General features: G+C 42.5%; 1 protein-coding gene across 6 annotated transcripts in view; it reads left to right on the forward strand.

The window, feature by feature from the left end:
* LOC118415465 (sodium- and chloride-dependent taurine transporter-like) overlaps positions 1-15,909 on the forward strand; it is a 46,425-nt gene that overhangs the window by 19,686 nt on the left and 10,830 nt on the right. For 3 of the 6 annotated variants that reach the window (XM_035820118.1, XM_035820117.1, XM_035820114.1), the window contains exon 3: positions 263-407. In XM_035820118.1, coding sequence (XP_035676011.1) covers positions 263-407 — 145 coding nt within the window. Of the gene's footprint in view, positions 1-262; positions 408-1,182; positions 1,315-1,510; positions 1,644-2,170; positions 2,306-2,795; positions 2,900-3,379; positions 3,505-4,174; positions 4,288-12,891; positions 12,936-15,909 lie in introns of those variants that run through there. The other 3 variants (XM_035820115.1, XM_035820116.1, XM_035820113.1) reach the window with 3 other exon arrangements.

Here is a 15,909-nt window from a genome sequence, read left to right on the forward strand (position 1 = left end):
GTCCCCAACTTAACTACATTTGTAGACAGGAACAGAAAAGGTAGCTCAACGAACAAAGCAAGATCTGATAAACTTATCAAAATGTTTCGATTGATATGTTCCGAGGTTATGTCACACCATGCAGCTGTTTTTATTGGCGCAAAATCACCATCATTATCAGTCCCATAACTTTTTAATCAGCCGTAGGGCCGGGGCAGCACAAGAGACAGACAGCGCTCTTTAAAATGCACTTTTTTCCCCACATTGTTGCTGTGTGTTTCAGGCATCGGGTTTGCGACCACCGTGATCTGTTTCCTGGGGAACATTTACTACATCATCATCCTGAACTGGGCGGCGTACTTCTTTGGCCGCTCCTTCACATCTCTACTGCCCTGGTCACACTGCGAGAACCCATGGAACACCGAATAGTAAGGAAAACTCCTTAGGACTTTTAAGCCTATGAAATACAGAATTACAGTAACAGATTACAGTTAGAAATTACTGTTCATCTCCGGTCACACTGCGATAACCCATGGAATACGGAATAGTAAGGAACTGCTGTTAGACTCTTAGTAACCATGTACAAATACCCTTAAGTGACCTTAAGACTGCGAGAACCCATGGAACACGGAATAGTAAGGAACTGCTGTTAGACTCTTAGTAACCATGTACAAATACCCTTAAGTGACCTTAACACTGCGAGAACCCATGGAACACGGAATGGTAAGGAGAACTCTGTAAAACTTTCAAACTTCACCAAGTAATCCATGGACACATGGCAGTACAGAACTTCTGTCATCTTCTGTCAACCTATAAAAAGGGTATTAAGGAACTACACAAATTTTACACTTTGAACCCTTAAACATAACTCCATAATCCATGGACAGTAAAGAACCAGCGTTGGAGAAGTAAAGAACCAGCGTTGGGATTTTTGGACACCGTCACAACCCATAGAATACAGAATGGTAAGACCACATTTGATTGGTGTCCGGGCATTTAGATAAAGAAAGTCAGGATCATGATAAGATAAAAAGTAAGGCCAGACTCTGATCATACCTGAAACTTAGAGAAGCAAGTGATTGATTGACAAACTCGTGTTACATTCCATATTAGCGGGATTTCTAAAACATTTTAATAAAATTGATGAGGCTTTTGTGTTAGACAGATCAATGTAGATCTGTTTATTTCTACTCCCATTGCCAGCTGTACCACCAACTTCACCAAGCCAGATGCCGGTGCTGGGAACATGACCAACGCCACCATGGACGGCAACATGACAGCCTTCAACACGACCAACACAACCTTACAGATCTCTCCTGTGGTCGAGTTCTGGGAGTGAGTTTTGGAACAACTCATTAGTAGAAATATATCCGGCTAAGACATCCAGTCGTCTGTTCCTTTAGTTTAGATAACAATTGCGACGTGTTGTTTCTCTCAGCGCTTTATATCAATGGATATAAAAGTTTAACTTAATATAATCGTATAGCCTGCCCCTTTTTCTATATGAAGGGTCCATCTTGTGTTCCTACAGGAACAAAGTACTGAACATGTCTGAGGGAGTGGGTGAGCTTGGGGAGGTGCAGTGGGACCTAGCCGTGTGTCTGCTCTGTGTCTGGATCGTGGTCTACTTCTGTGTCTTTAAGGGGGTCAAGTCCACGGGCAAGGTAGGGTCACGGTCTGCTTCCATAAAGCTCACATCTTCAAAGGTGAGTGGCCGATTACTTAGAAAATGATTAGTGACCCTACTTCTGGACCGGAAGGTCTGGAGTTCCAATCCCGGATGCTATATGTTACTGATCACCTGATCATGACTTGCTAGCTTCGACTGTAAAAATGCATAAGAGGACGTACCTCTACCCAAAAGGAGCATTCAAACAATTATCCGTAACAATGATTTGTATTTGAATGGACCGTAGCTTATACATATTCTGTGGGCTACATACACATAACAAAGGTTATCTTGTGTTTGACGGGCTCAAAAGACCAGTAGATACCCGAAAACACTTTATGTATGATTCACTGATATGCAAATAGATGCCTCCATCAGTGCGTGGGGGGATCACAAGGTTGGGATTCGGCGTGACCAACAGCTTACAGTTCCTCTACCCTATATTCTCTTCCCCAGTGTGGCATCCATACACGTCCGACAACTGAACTAACCTACCTCTCCTCCCGTATGCCCTCTGCCCAGGTTGTGTACTTCACCGCTACCTTCCCCTACGTGATGCTGACTGTCCTGCTGATCCGGGGTGTGACGCTAGAGGGCGCTGCAGACGGGCTCTTCTTCTACCTGAACCCAGACTGGGAGAGACTGAAGGACCACAAGGTGGGTAACAAAAAAAAAAAAAAACTAACAAACAAACAAACAAACAAACTCACATGTATTCTCACACTTGTCTCCTCACCTGCCTCTTTTGTACCATTGTACAGTTTTATTGTTTCACAGTGTAGAGAGGTGGGTAACCAATACGAAGTACTCTTAGACAGAACAATGGCACAGTTTAGGGGTTTACCACAAAGGCAAGTACTTTTAGCACATGGACAAAACCACCGTAAAGTTTCGGGGATGGTAGGTTACACGAAGTATTTAAAGCACATGGACAGAACCACTGTAAATTAAGGGCTTGTTATGCTAGACGCAGTACTTTAAGCACTATGGACAGTAACATTGTACAGGCAGGAGGAGTGGATGGGTACATATATAAGAATTAGTTTATTATGTACTCTGTACATGACCTTAGAATTAATGTTTAGTCAGATATTACAGCTTTCCAGTGCCTAATTTACGGCTTCACGTAATGACATTTGTTTTGCAGGTTTGGATCGACGCAGGGACCCAGATTTTCTACTCCTTTGCCATCGGCTGGGGCTGTATGCCGGCTCTGGGCAGCTACAACAAGTTCCACAACGACTCCTACAAGTAGGCGGCTTCTGTGAATCATTTCTTAGAACTTCCTACAAAATCATTGTTGAAGAGAAAATGAGCAGTTGGATCAACTTAATATACCAAAGAAACTTCTATTTCAAAAGTGGAATGGCAGTAAGACTGCAACTCCTTCTGGTAGAAAGCAACTTGGACAACGAACTCTCAACCACTAGACCATATGTATGGTGTATATGAACAAATTCATGAGTCTTGACTAGGGCTGGGTACAGGTATAGTGTCCTATTGAACCGGCCCCGTAACCGGTCCGAAAAAAAACGGACCTGAAAAAATCAGCCGGATGTTGGACCTACTAGAAAATGAACTGGTTACCTGATCAGGCATTCACACGTTTTGGCGCTTACCAGTCGAAGAAAAAACAATTGATATGTTTCCCCCATTTGTCTCTTCATGTCTTTCTCTGTCTTTCTCTCTCTCTCTCTGAAAGTCACTAATGTAAATTTTCCCCATCTGTAGACAATGTTTCCTGATTGCCGCAGTGAACTGTTTCACCAGCCTGTACTCCGGCCTGGTGGTGTTCTCAGTTCTCGGCTTCATGGCCAGGGAGCAGGGGCTGGACATCAAGGACGTGGCCGCCTCAGGTATTGGAAATAATCTTATGTTCGCGTATGGGGACATGTCTGGGCTTGCAGTTGAAACCTATTGTGGGATTTTCCAGGGCAGAGCTACACAATATACATTACAGGGGCTCTAATAAACAGGACTGAGGTTTCCATTTTTGTGAACGTGGCCTCTGCATGAAAAACTGTCAGCTAATCAGAGAATCGCCTAAATGTTTTCGTTGGCCCATCCTGACAGCCATAGAGACGCCGCGCCTACAAAAGTGGAAACTAGGTCATAAGAGCATTGTTAGTTCGTTCGTTCGTTCGTCCCATAGCCTTTTAATCAGCCGTAGGCTGGTTAATTAGCCGTAGGGGCAGCACAACATGTTATGCTGACTCAACAGGCTTTTAGTCCCCTGGCGGCGCCTATCTCCTCTCCGGGGCATGGTGAATGATGTAAATCACCGTGTGGCTGATACGACACGAAGGTTCGCCAGGCCTCCGCCCGGGTGATTTGTAGTGAATCACCAACTCCAGACAGAAGAATTTGCACCATCTCACAACGCACCATCGCACGTGTGGGGGTTCTTTAACGTGCATAGGGTGTGGCTCTCCCCATACACGGGGAGAGTCACACCCTATGCAGTATTGTTAGTATGGACTAGTAAAGCATTGTCAGCATAGTAAAGCAAACCTTACCTCTCCACAGGACCAGGCCTGGTGTTCATAGCGTACCCGCGAGCGCTGTCCCTGATGCCGCTCGCCCCGCTGTGGTCCTGTCTCTTCTTCTTCATGATCATCCTGGTCGGACTGGACAGCCAGGTGAGGGGTACTTCATATATTGAAGACGAATATCACTTTATGGTTGTATGTCCCAAATATTCTGAAATACGCAATTCTCTATCCAGAAGGTTGTCATTTTATACACAAGGATTTATCTCAATGGACCTGAAGTGCAAATTCAAATACATCATGACATGTGACAGTCCCTGCATGGCAGATATAGGAAAATATATCAAAGAAGGTTTGGATATTAGAAACTCCTCAACTGATTGTAAAAGCTTCCAATGATTGTAAGAAGCTTATCCCATACTACAACTCCTGTATTAGTTAGTTAAGCTATAGAACTGTAGTTATGTAGATGCCTCGTACAATTGTTGTGCAATAAAGTTATCAATCATAAAACATCTTACCACTTCCCCGTGGGGGGGGGGGGCATCAGAGGCCTTCAACCAGTGGAGAGCATTATTCCTGGAAGATACCGTCCTTCTCAAGTCTGTCATTTCATAATACAATTATGGTAAGGAAGACATGTAATAGATAAAATTCATGATTTCAAGAGTGACATTTCAAAGACCTTTGTCGCTTCCCTTTCAGTGGTTTGTGTGTACGCGCGCGCGTGTGTGTGTGGGGGGGGGGGAGTGGTTGGATACCTTGACCACACCAATAGAATAGTTGGTTGTCAGGTATACAAAACTTTCTTTCGTTCCCAGTTCCTTCTATTCTGCACTGTAGTTTGTAGGAGTGGAGGGTTTTGTGACGGCTGTGGTGGACATGATCCCGTACCTGCGCCGCGGCTACAACCGCGAGCTCTTCATCGCCGGGATGTGCGTCTTCAACTTCCTGCTGGGACTCACCATGGTCACTAATGTACGTACCAAATCTAGAGACAGCTAAAAATTACTCAGATTTCAGTTTCCTTTCCATCCCTCCAGTCTTACCTTACCTTAGATTCTTCAACAGTTCATGTTGTATCGGTTGTCAAATATCATTTTAAATTTGTGTTGCGACTTCCACCTCTCTCATTGTATTTACTTTCCTTTGTGTTGGTCCAACGTAATGGTCCATGGTCACCAATGTAACTGGAAGTAGAAAGAATTCTATTTGTTAGTTCTCGGAAATAAAGTGAAAGATGTGACACTGTCGGAAAGGTTCAACTATCCTCAAAGTCAAAAGAAATTGGACTCAAAGGAATTTTCCACTGAGTCACTCAATCTTCTTCAGCTCTCTAACCCAATCCCTTTGACACGTGACTTGCACGAGTGACGTCAGGAATGGGTCAAAAGCTGTTGAAAGTCTAGCCCATCCCGGTTGAGAAAGTCTGAGGGCCATTTTTAGTTTTCAGCATACATAAGTGTTTCAGTAAGTGGATATATATGTAGCCTGGTCGACGTTTTTCTCCCGGATGCCTTGTCCTTTTGCTTCATTTTACCATAGTCAGAGAATAAAGAAAATGAATTGGTGTCGCCTTACAATTAGTTTTCATTACTACATTAAAATCAAATTGCTTCTAGTTATTGTATCTGCATCTGTATCTATATAGCCAGTATAACCACCCTTCAGCGTAACATACTAGCTTCGCAGGCACGCGGCGCGGCAGCAGCTGGTTATATTACACAAAACGACTTGTCACACCTAACCTTAGCACATCTATATGTAAATGTTCTTAAAAACTATCCAGCAAAGATGCCCCTACTGACCTTGGTGATAACAAATTCCACTCTACAATAGTTCTGGGAAAATACGAATTTTGAACACATCAACCCTAGGTCGGTAACTCTGGTAGTTGGAGGTGTGAGAGACTATGATTATTCCTTGTTCTTTTTTGAGCTGGTAAGGGGAGGGGAGGTGGCCCCCAAATGTTTAAGTTCAAGTATTGGTATTCCGTGTGCGTGACTGAGTAATCAAATTGATATGACCTCGGGAATATGCTTTACCAGTAACCAGGGTTGTAGCCAGCCTGAAATCATTTACAGTCCCCTTGATTTTGAATGGGAATTCTATCGAGCACCGAAGGCATGGCATGACGTTGCGCGTCATTTCTTGGGGGTCTGGGTCCCAGAAAATTTTGAAATCTAGACCCTCTGAAACACTATTTCCTGCATTTTGAGGTGCAAATTTTGCTTGTAGACTAAGATGTTCAATGGCATCTGTTTTGGTGAAGAAGAACACATGGGTTTCAGTTTTTTATATTTCAGCCATACATAGTATGGTGAAATATATTGTATTCGTAATGTTTCTTTCTTTCTTTCTTTCTTCTTTCTCCTGTCAAATCTTCAAAGTGATTCATCTCCGCCGTTCCTGGACCAAATGACCTGAAATTTGGCACAGGGGTAGAATGGGCCAATACCTTGATGCTTTTTTCTCAGTTTTTTCATATCTGCCTCTAAAATGATTTTATTGAGATTTTTTTGGTCAATTTTAGACCAAAACTGTATATTTTGGCCCCTGTACCCTAATATTACAACTAAATGAGCTGAAATTTGACAGAGATGTGCCTTGATAATGCCCCCATATAAATTCGATAACACTTTTGGTGTACAGTACAACAAAATGCTTATTTTTGCGATTTTTTGACCAATTTTTGACCAAAAAATGACACTTTTGGCCCCTGTACCCTGGTATTACAACCAAATGAGCTGAAATTTGACAGAGATGTGCCTTGATAATGCCCCCATATAAATTCAATAACACTTTTGGTGTACAGTACAACAAAATGCTTATTTTTGCGATTTTTTTTACCAATTTTTGACCAAAAAAGGACACTTTTGGCTCCTGTACCTTGGTATTGCAACCGAATGAGCTGAAATTTGACACAGATGTGCCTTGATAATACCTTCATATAAATTCAATAACACTTTTGGTGTACAGTGCAACAAAAGGCTTATTTTTTTGCGATTTTTGGCCAATTTTTGACCAAAAAAGGACACTTTTGGCTCCTGTACCCTGGTATTACAATTAAATGACCTGAAATTTGGTATAGATAGGCATTAGATACTTGGTAACAAGATTCAAGTCAAATTTTTGACATAAACAACTTTAAAATGATTAATTTTGGCACTTTTCTGAGGGGAAATTTGTTTTCTTTTGGCCTCCTGACGTGACCTTCCGTGACCCCGCACAGAGCCACACCTGTGCGCGTCAGCCGGAGAGTTGATTGAATCAAAGACCTAGCCAATCAGCGAAGAGGAGGCCAAAGGCTAATTAATATTCATAAGCGGGGCCTCATGATCCCGTATATAGCAGTGTTCCCGCCAGGGGGAGCGAAGCCCGCCTAAGGCTCTCGCATTTTACACTATTCAGAAGGCTTTATATTGTATCAGTTCTTAGGGGCATATCTATGATAATCGCAGCAGCCACTTAACTTCTCTTCAGGAGTTTAGCGTAACACTATTTCAGGTCAAACCGTCAAAGGCAACTAAAAACAAACTTTAACGTTACTGAGTTCAACAGTACTTATAACTTGTTATCCGAAGTTGAAACGCTAGCGATGGTATTTTCGCTGCGCTGTTAGCTCCGTGCGACTGTTGTTGACGGTCTTATAACGGTATATTTTGCACCCCTGTACCCTGGTATGAGGGGGGGGGGGTAGGGGGGGACCCAGGTGGGCGAAGCCCCCCCGGAAGCTCTTGCATTTTAGACTATTGAGAAGGCTTCTTTTATCAGTTTTTTTAGGGCCATATCTACGATAATCGTAGCAGTCACTTACTTCTCTTCAGCAGTTTGACTTTAAAATATTTCGGGTCAAAGCTTCAAAGACAACTAAAACCTCATAAACAACAAACTTTACTTAGCTCAACAGTATACAAAAATATTGTACGGGTTGCCATCCTTAGTTGAAGCGCTTATTTATAGCGCTAGTATCTTCGATGCGCCGTTAGCCGCCGTGCGACTTTTGTTGACGGTCTGATATCCCTACGTCGCCGCCTCGCTGATATTCCCACGAACATGTTTCAAGAAAAATACCCAGCAAAAAACGCTGTTCTGCGTCAAATTCTATTCTATAAAACATGTGGGACTCAGTGTTACAGTCTAAATATTTTGTAGAAGCACCGCTGTAGGAAAGAAGGTCCAAGCAATGTAAAACATCACGTAGCATGAAGTTCGCTGTCAACTGGCACACAGCACATGGCTGTTTGAAACTCTAAGTCTAATCAACAGCCGTGTTTGATTGATAGCCGGCGGTCCTTTGATGAAGTCGGCGAAAGGTGCGTTAGTTAGAAAATCTGCGTTTAATTTTGATACGTAATTATAAGTTAGACAGTGGCGAGAATGATTATTTTCTCATCAATATTTCTGTTCAGAATTATTTGAACTTAATTGTACATCTAAACAATTGGCTTACCTGTGCAATGTTTATATGATTAATGATCATGTGTAACGTATGGCTCCTAGTCAATAGATCAGCATTTTCTCTATAGTGACCACCTGTCTATAGTGGCCACATTTCCTAGTGCTGTTGTTGTTTGACATAAACTTTGAACATTTAGATTGTAAGTAACTTTAAACTGCCAGAGTTTCAGCCCAATAAAACACTCTCAGCGCCAGCCTCGAGGGTATGAACAGACTGACCAGACAGACGAAAATAAATCCTCGAACAAGGTTCAATCGTATCTTCCGGGTCTGGCAGGAAGTTGTTAAACTAAAAGAATAATAGGCTCGATGGCTGATTGCATACAAAGTAAAACAGTTTAACAGTTTTACAGCTTGAAGAAAACAAACGCTCCTACAGTACCTGCACCTGCTTGATAATTATTAAATCGTATGCCCTACTTGAATAAAAAAAAGTTCACTTCAATAATGAATGTACCCACATCACAAGGAGCTTATACTTTTTTAAACTTACACCTAGTTATCGTACTGAAAATTGTTAATGACATTACATGAAGTCATTCAACAATTTTCAGTCATGATGAAAATTTTCTGAATGGAAGGTGTGATTATTGTCATTTTCTGAAAAATAGAAGCAAGCTCTGTTTTTACCTGGAATCAATTCACAACACCAGTCCACTTTGGGGGATAATGTACTGTTAAGAGGATGTTCCATTTTTGCGCAGGGGTGATTTGGAACAGTCCAATGTTGCGTGGGAAGGGGTATGGCTGAAATATGCTGTATTTGCTCTTAAGCAAATGTCGGCCTTTCTAGTTTTATATCTTTACATATGAATTTTTGTCTGTCCCAGGGGACGGAATGGGGAAAACTTTTTTCAGTCCCCAGCTGCAAAATTCCTTCAAAGGACTGAAGGACAGGTGCTGGCTACAACCCTGCCAGTAACCCTTCGCTGTGTTTTTTTGCCCAGGGAGGAATCTACGTCTTCAAACTCTTCGAATACTACTCTGCCAGCGGGATCTCCCTTCTCTTCATGGCGTTCTCCGAGTGTGTGGCCATCGCCTGGATCTTCGGTGGGTAAAACAGGGGTTCTTTTCATTACAAGTTGAACGTGAGTCAACAAAGTTCAGAACTGTTTCCGTCTCGCAAACGCCTAACTTTATTTTACGTTTTGACACTGCAAAAAGTACTCTCTGTTGAGAATTCTATTCTATTATGACAGTGGCAGAAGTATTCCTCCAATGACAATGTAATTGATTCTGTGGGGGCCATTTTGAAGCAATGTACTCTCGGCTTCGTTATTTGAAGCAATCTACTAGTGAGATGTAAACAACCATTCGATCTGTAACCATCCCCGCTTCAGGAGCGAACCGCTTCTATGATAGTATTGAACTGATGATCGGCTACAGGCCCCTGGTCTGGTTTAAAATCTGCTGGACAGTTCTCACTCCCCTCATCACTGTGGTAAGTATTACTGCATTGCTTATCAGTTATTTATTCCATGAAAGCTTTTCAAAAATGGAAATCTGCTCTTTCTTTGTTAGATAGATAGAAAGCGGTGATTATGTACATAATAGAAAATAAACCAAGCAACCGGATAGACTCAGTTGTATGCTTGAAAAATAAAATGAAGTACATGCCCTTGGTAAATCAAAACAGATAATGATCGATGACTTAACGTACATACAACAACAACAGCAAGCAACTAGAAAATGATCTAGGCAGATAAAATAAAAGTACTAACTAGGCAGATATTTCAGATTGGGCACCCACTTAATCTCCAAGCAGATTCCTCCGTGGCATAAGAAAGTAACATAAGCTGGGGAAGGAGTTAGCCGGCAGAGGGGTATAATTTGCCACTTTCATCAGTGACTGAGTATTACTACGGTTTAGAGTTCTGAAGATGAAGAAAGACAACGTATGTCGTCTGAAACTTCTGGCTCATTGGAGAATTTATGTAGCATTTTAAAAATCTATTTTGTATTGACCATTGTTTTACTTGGATGACTCACCTGTAACGACGTGACGTAACCTACGGTCCAATTTTCTCACGCTTTAGGGCATCGTCCTGTTCATGTGTGTGACGTGGTCTCCGATGGAGTTTCAGCACTTCACTGGGACCTACTACTTCCCGACCTGGGCGGAGGGTATCGGGTGGGTCATGATGGCGGTGTCCATCATCTGTGTACCCGTCACAGCCGTGGTCAAGATGTGGCAGGCCAAGGGCACATTCCGGGAGGTGAGGGAGGATTGATTGTTATTGATTGAGTGTGTGAGTGAGTGTGTGAGTGAGTGAGTGAGTGAGTGAGTGAGTGAGTGAGTGAATGAATGAGTGAGAGTGAGTGATTGAGTGAGTTAGAGAGAGTGAGTGAGTGATTGAGTGAGTGAGAGTGAGTGAGTGAATGAATGAGTGAGAGTGAGTGAGTTAGAGAGAGTGAGTGAGTGAGTGATTGAGTGATTGAGTGAGTGCGTGATTGAGTGAGTGATTGAGTGAGTGAGAGAGAGTGAGTGAGTGAGTGTGATTGAGTGAGTGAGTGAAGATGGAAAGTCCTTGAATAAAGGCAGAATGTGTCCCTTTGCATCATTTCCACCAATATTCTAATTTCAAGATTTGCCAGACGATGGCACACTTCGGCAGTGAGGGAGGATTGATTATTTTGATTACCTGTGATCACATTACGCGCAACAGTTACGCCACCACACAAATGCAGAAGTAATACCAGAATATGATACAAACTTCCTGGCACTTCAGATGTGGTCGCGTGATTGGTTATTCATTCAATCCCGAGGTCAGCATAAAATCTGGTTAATGTATTCTTTGCTGTTAGATCAAACTTTAGCTATCTGGTGACACACGTATGGTAATGTTAGCTATTACAGGTACAGATGAATTATCATGATAATGATACCGTTCTGTCCCCGCAGCGTTGGCGAGAGGTGACCACGCCCCAGCTCCAGTACCACCAGCTAAGAGACAAGGACAGGCTGGCGCGGGGACTCAGATTCGACTCCGACCCCTCCACACCCCCGCCCCCGTACTCCAGTCATAAGCAGCACGATGCAGAGCTGTAGGCTGGGGCATAGTCAAGGAAAAAAAGCAAGCACGGGGAAAACCCTATGTTCAGACACCCCTATCTTTCTACCGTATCAAAAGCTGTCCAGAACATGACGTATCAAACCAGATGTTCCGCTGCAGTAACAGCAGAAAGCCACTAGGGGGGCAGAAAATCTGTACCTTACCGTACCTTTCTACGCTGCATTACATTGGCTGCGTCACTGCAGCCGGGAGATTTGAAAGGCGATCAACAGACTTCATCGATAGAAACGTGTGTTTTCTTGTCTTCTTTGTCATACGTTTTGTATGATATTCTCATTTGAAGTCAAGGGTAACACACATTTAATTTATTACCCAGCGACGCCGCAAACGTGATGCAGTCCAGTGAGTCCCTACATTGTTGCGGGTGTCGGAAATAGTGATATCGGGATATGAGGGCGTAACCCAGTAGCCCACTACTTCTCTGATGTCACGTTTTGTGTCGAAACTTGAAGTGTAATCATACGATTTTCGTATGATTTTGCAAGCCTTGTCCACAGATGGTCCAATGTCTCTACGAACCTTCTTCCCTTTGAGACCACTTTATTTGCTTGCCGTCTCCTTCACAACGCACCCCCCCCCCCCTTTTACTCTTCTTCCTCAGACAAGTAAGGAGATTGATCTGGACCAGACCATCACCAGATCACCATGGTAGCTAACACGCTGCAGTGTTTGATTACAACATGTAGCAAGTGGTAGGACAGGAGCTGGGTATCATATGATGTTATAGGAATGTATTTGAGTAAGTGGAGAAGTGTTGTGTTGTGGCTTCTTGTCTTATGGCGTTTTATGTAAACTACACACCAAGAACAAGGTCGCGCGCGCCAACACACACGCACACTCACACACACACACACGCACACCAACGAACAAGCATACGCACAAACACAAACTCACGCTGACAGACAAGGAAAACACAAGAGTTCTCTACCTTGGAGCAAAACATTTATAAAATGTCTCCTCCCATATAGCCTCCTCCCATATAGCCGGCTAGATTGACCTGTCCTTGACCTGACCTCGGGTTGGCCTCACCGATCCGCCGCTCAGTTGGTATGTTGCTATAAAACATGACCTTAGATAACTCCTTAACTTCACACCCCAAGGCAAAGGGGTCGCATGTCGAGTGTTTGCAGGAATGCATATGGGCAGGTTGTTAATTGAACTCCAGGGTATTCTAAGTGCTACAAGGTCGGCTGATTCCAAACGGCCGTTGTCGGGCTCACATCGGTTTCTTACATGAAACTCTACAAGGTACCGTCTATCAAGGTGTTTTGGGATATTTTCTAGCCGCACGAAAATGGCGGGAAATGAGGAAAGTTACACGGATGCGTTGGCCTTGACAACAACAAACGCCGCGGCCACTGTAGACGAGGAGGAAGAAGAAGGATCGGAGACCGACAAGCGGCCGACTTGGGGTCACAAGGTGGAGTTTATCCTGTCGTGTGTCGGCTTTGCGGTCGGGTTTGGAAACGTGTGGAGGTTTCCATACCTTTGCTACAGGAACGGCGGAGGTAAGAACACTGCATTGCGGGTGTTATTTTCTAACATGAACCAAATTTGAAAATACCTCATCACACACGAAGAATTAACTATTCATAAACCAGTAAGTAAGTAGTCTGCCAATACGTAAACAAACCCAACAAACATCATTTTGATGAACAGGTCTAGATTTCTGAACAACGTCCAACTTTGATGATCCAAGAGATATCATTTTTTGAACCAAAAGAAGTGAATAATAAAGTTGTTAAGGTCAAGGTTACATGCAAGTGGACAAATTTCCAGAAATACATGCCAAGAGAGTTTTTCAACATCTATTTCTGAACATCGCTCCAGTTGAAGATTTACCATGTAATGCATATAGCTGTAATATATTTTGAGGGTACTCAAGCTTGGAAGCGAGATATCTGACTATTTATTTGTATAATGCAACTGCTGCCTTGTCCCAATTCATTGTCAAATCTCTAATGCAACTGTTTGTATTCAGAAAGAAATATTATCTGTAGAATGACAATTCTTTCCTCTGTTGTTGTGCACTTGACGTGTAAGGGTGTAAATGGTGCAGCCACAAACGCCGTGTGATCGCTCATTTACGGCTTTTTGTGACAGCCATCAGGGATCGAAATATCATAGAAAAAAATGCTAAACTTTACTTCCAACACTGTAATAACTATATATATAAATAAAGAGAGAGACTTACCCTCTAAATTTTCGGTCAATCTCCGTCGACCTTGTTCACAGAATGACAGACGGACCAGGTCGACGAAGATTGACCGAAAATTTAGAGGGTATAGTTATTACAGTGTTGTAAGTAAAGTTTAGCAATTTTTTCTACAATGTATTCTACCAACACAGATGAACAGATGCTAAGGGCTCGAAATACTTTGTTCTGCATACCTGCACTGGTGCAGGTAACATTGAAAATTACCTGCACCAGACAAATTTTACCTGCACCACCCTGAATTTAGGAAGCATGGATCATACTAAAATTGTTCAGGAACCATTGCTAGTTTTTTTCTTTCATACTTTATAGGTGGTAACAGTCAATACAGCTGATAACAATCCATATATACTTACATGTAAGTATATTTATGTATAAAGCCCAGTGCATAGACCAGTGCAGATTAGGTGCAGGTAGACATCAGAAATACCTGCACAACTTCAATTTTACCTACACTAACCTGCATATGCAGGTGGTATTTCGAGCCCTGCCCATGCATGTGTCCTAAAAAGATCAACTGTCTCGCAACACAAAAGGCTGTCTTGGATCCTTGTCTGTGGTCGGTTCTGTCACAGCCTGCTTGAAATCCCCATGGCATCAAAATCATACGACGATCTAAAGGTGCACTCTCACTGCACTTGCGTCAAGCTTGCGTCACTGCGGGGTTGGTTCAGTGCGTCACCGTTTTGTTATTTTCGCCTATTGTTTATAATTTAGATATTGCGTAATACGTAAAAGTATGAATTAGAAGACGATAAAGTAAATAAAAAGTAAGAAAATTCGTTTTATCTCTGAAATTCGATGCGTATCTTTCGAACCCCGCAGTGACGCAAGCGTGACGCAAGTGTGGTGAGAGTGCACTTGACCGGTTGTGACCGCGCACTAACGCAACACAGCAACACTAACTGGTGCACGCAACACTCTCAAGGACGGAGAATGTATGGTAGAGCAAAGTCCATGCTTAAAAACAGCTCAATTACATGGCTATACCTTTATGTGGATCCAAAGATAACACAATTACTTGGAAAAATACTTTGATTCATCGTTAGTACCTGATGTAGCTGCTTCATTTTTCTGTCATAGATTGAAATAAAAGTGGCAAAAATGTAGCAGTTATGTCAACAACTGTCGAAAAATGCTCAAACTGCAACCCACATAAACAATAGCAATTTATGTTCACATACGCGTAGTTAGGACTGTACCATTGTGGAGGATTTCGAGGGGTGAAAAATGTACTGAAGGCTTAAAAATGTGATAACTATAGTAAGCCTTTAGAATACACCCTAACAAGGACACATCATCAGTGATGAAACAATGAACCAATCCCATAACACTACCACATACTAATCAACATGACCATGTGACCTTTTATGTATTGCTTTGAAATTTACAGAGTCGAAGTTGTAGATGATAAGGACAATAACGACAGACAAGAATCTCATTTTCACCATATAGAAGTAGAATAACTATCGGAAGACCCGTCATAAATGAATTATCAAAGTCATCATCATAATATAATATAATAGCCTTTATTGCACATTCATGCCCTATCGGGCTAAGTACAGGCATATAGATACAAAGGGTAGTAATGCAGTAAACATGGTTTCTAAGACTAATCTAAAACATAAATTCTAAAACTATTCTAATACATTTGTTCGGCTTCTTCTCGTTTCTTAGTTATGTTAAATATGTAAAGTAGGGGGGGGGGTTAAGGTCCCGGGTTAGGGCGGGCAGCCCTCCTGCCTGGCACGGAAGCACTCAACAGTGGGAGCACTTAGTACCGTACCAGGCAGGGAATTCAACTCCGGAATTGTTCTGGGAAAGTATGAGAATCTGTATGTGTCTGTGCGGGCGAAAATTGGCTGGTACTTGAATTGGTGGCTACCCCGAGTCCGCCCTTGGGTTGGTTTGAGCAAGTTCCCTGTATCTATGTTAATCCTGTTATTAACCAACTGATAAAAAAAGGTTGAGGAAGTATAAAATCTATATGACAGAATGATATGATATGATATGATGATATGT

The sequence above is a fragment of the Branchiostoma floridae genome, chromosome 5, assembly GCF_000003815.2.
Source record: "Branchiostoma floridae strain S238N-H82 chromosome 5, Bfl_VNyyK, whole genome shotgun sequence".
Classification (NCBI taxonomy): domain Eukaryota; kingdom Metazoa; phylum Chordata; class Leptocardii; order Amphioxiformes; family Branchiostomatidae; genus Branchiostoma; species Branchiostoma floridae.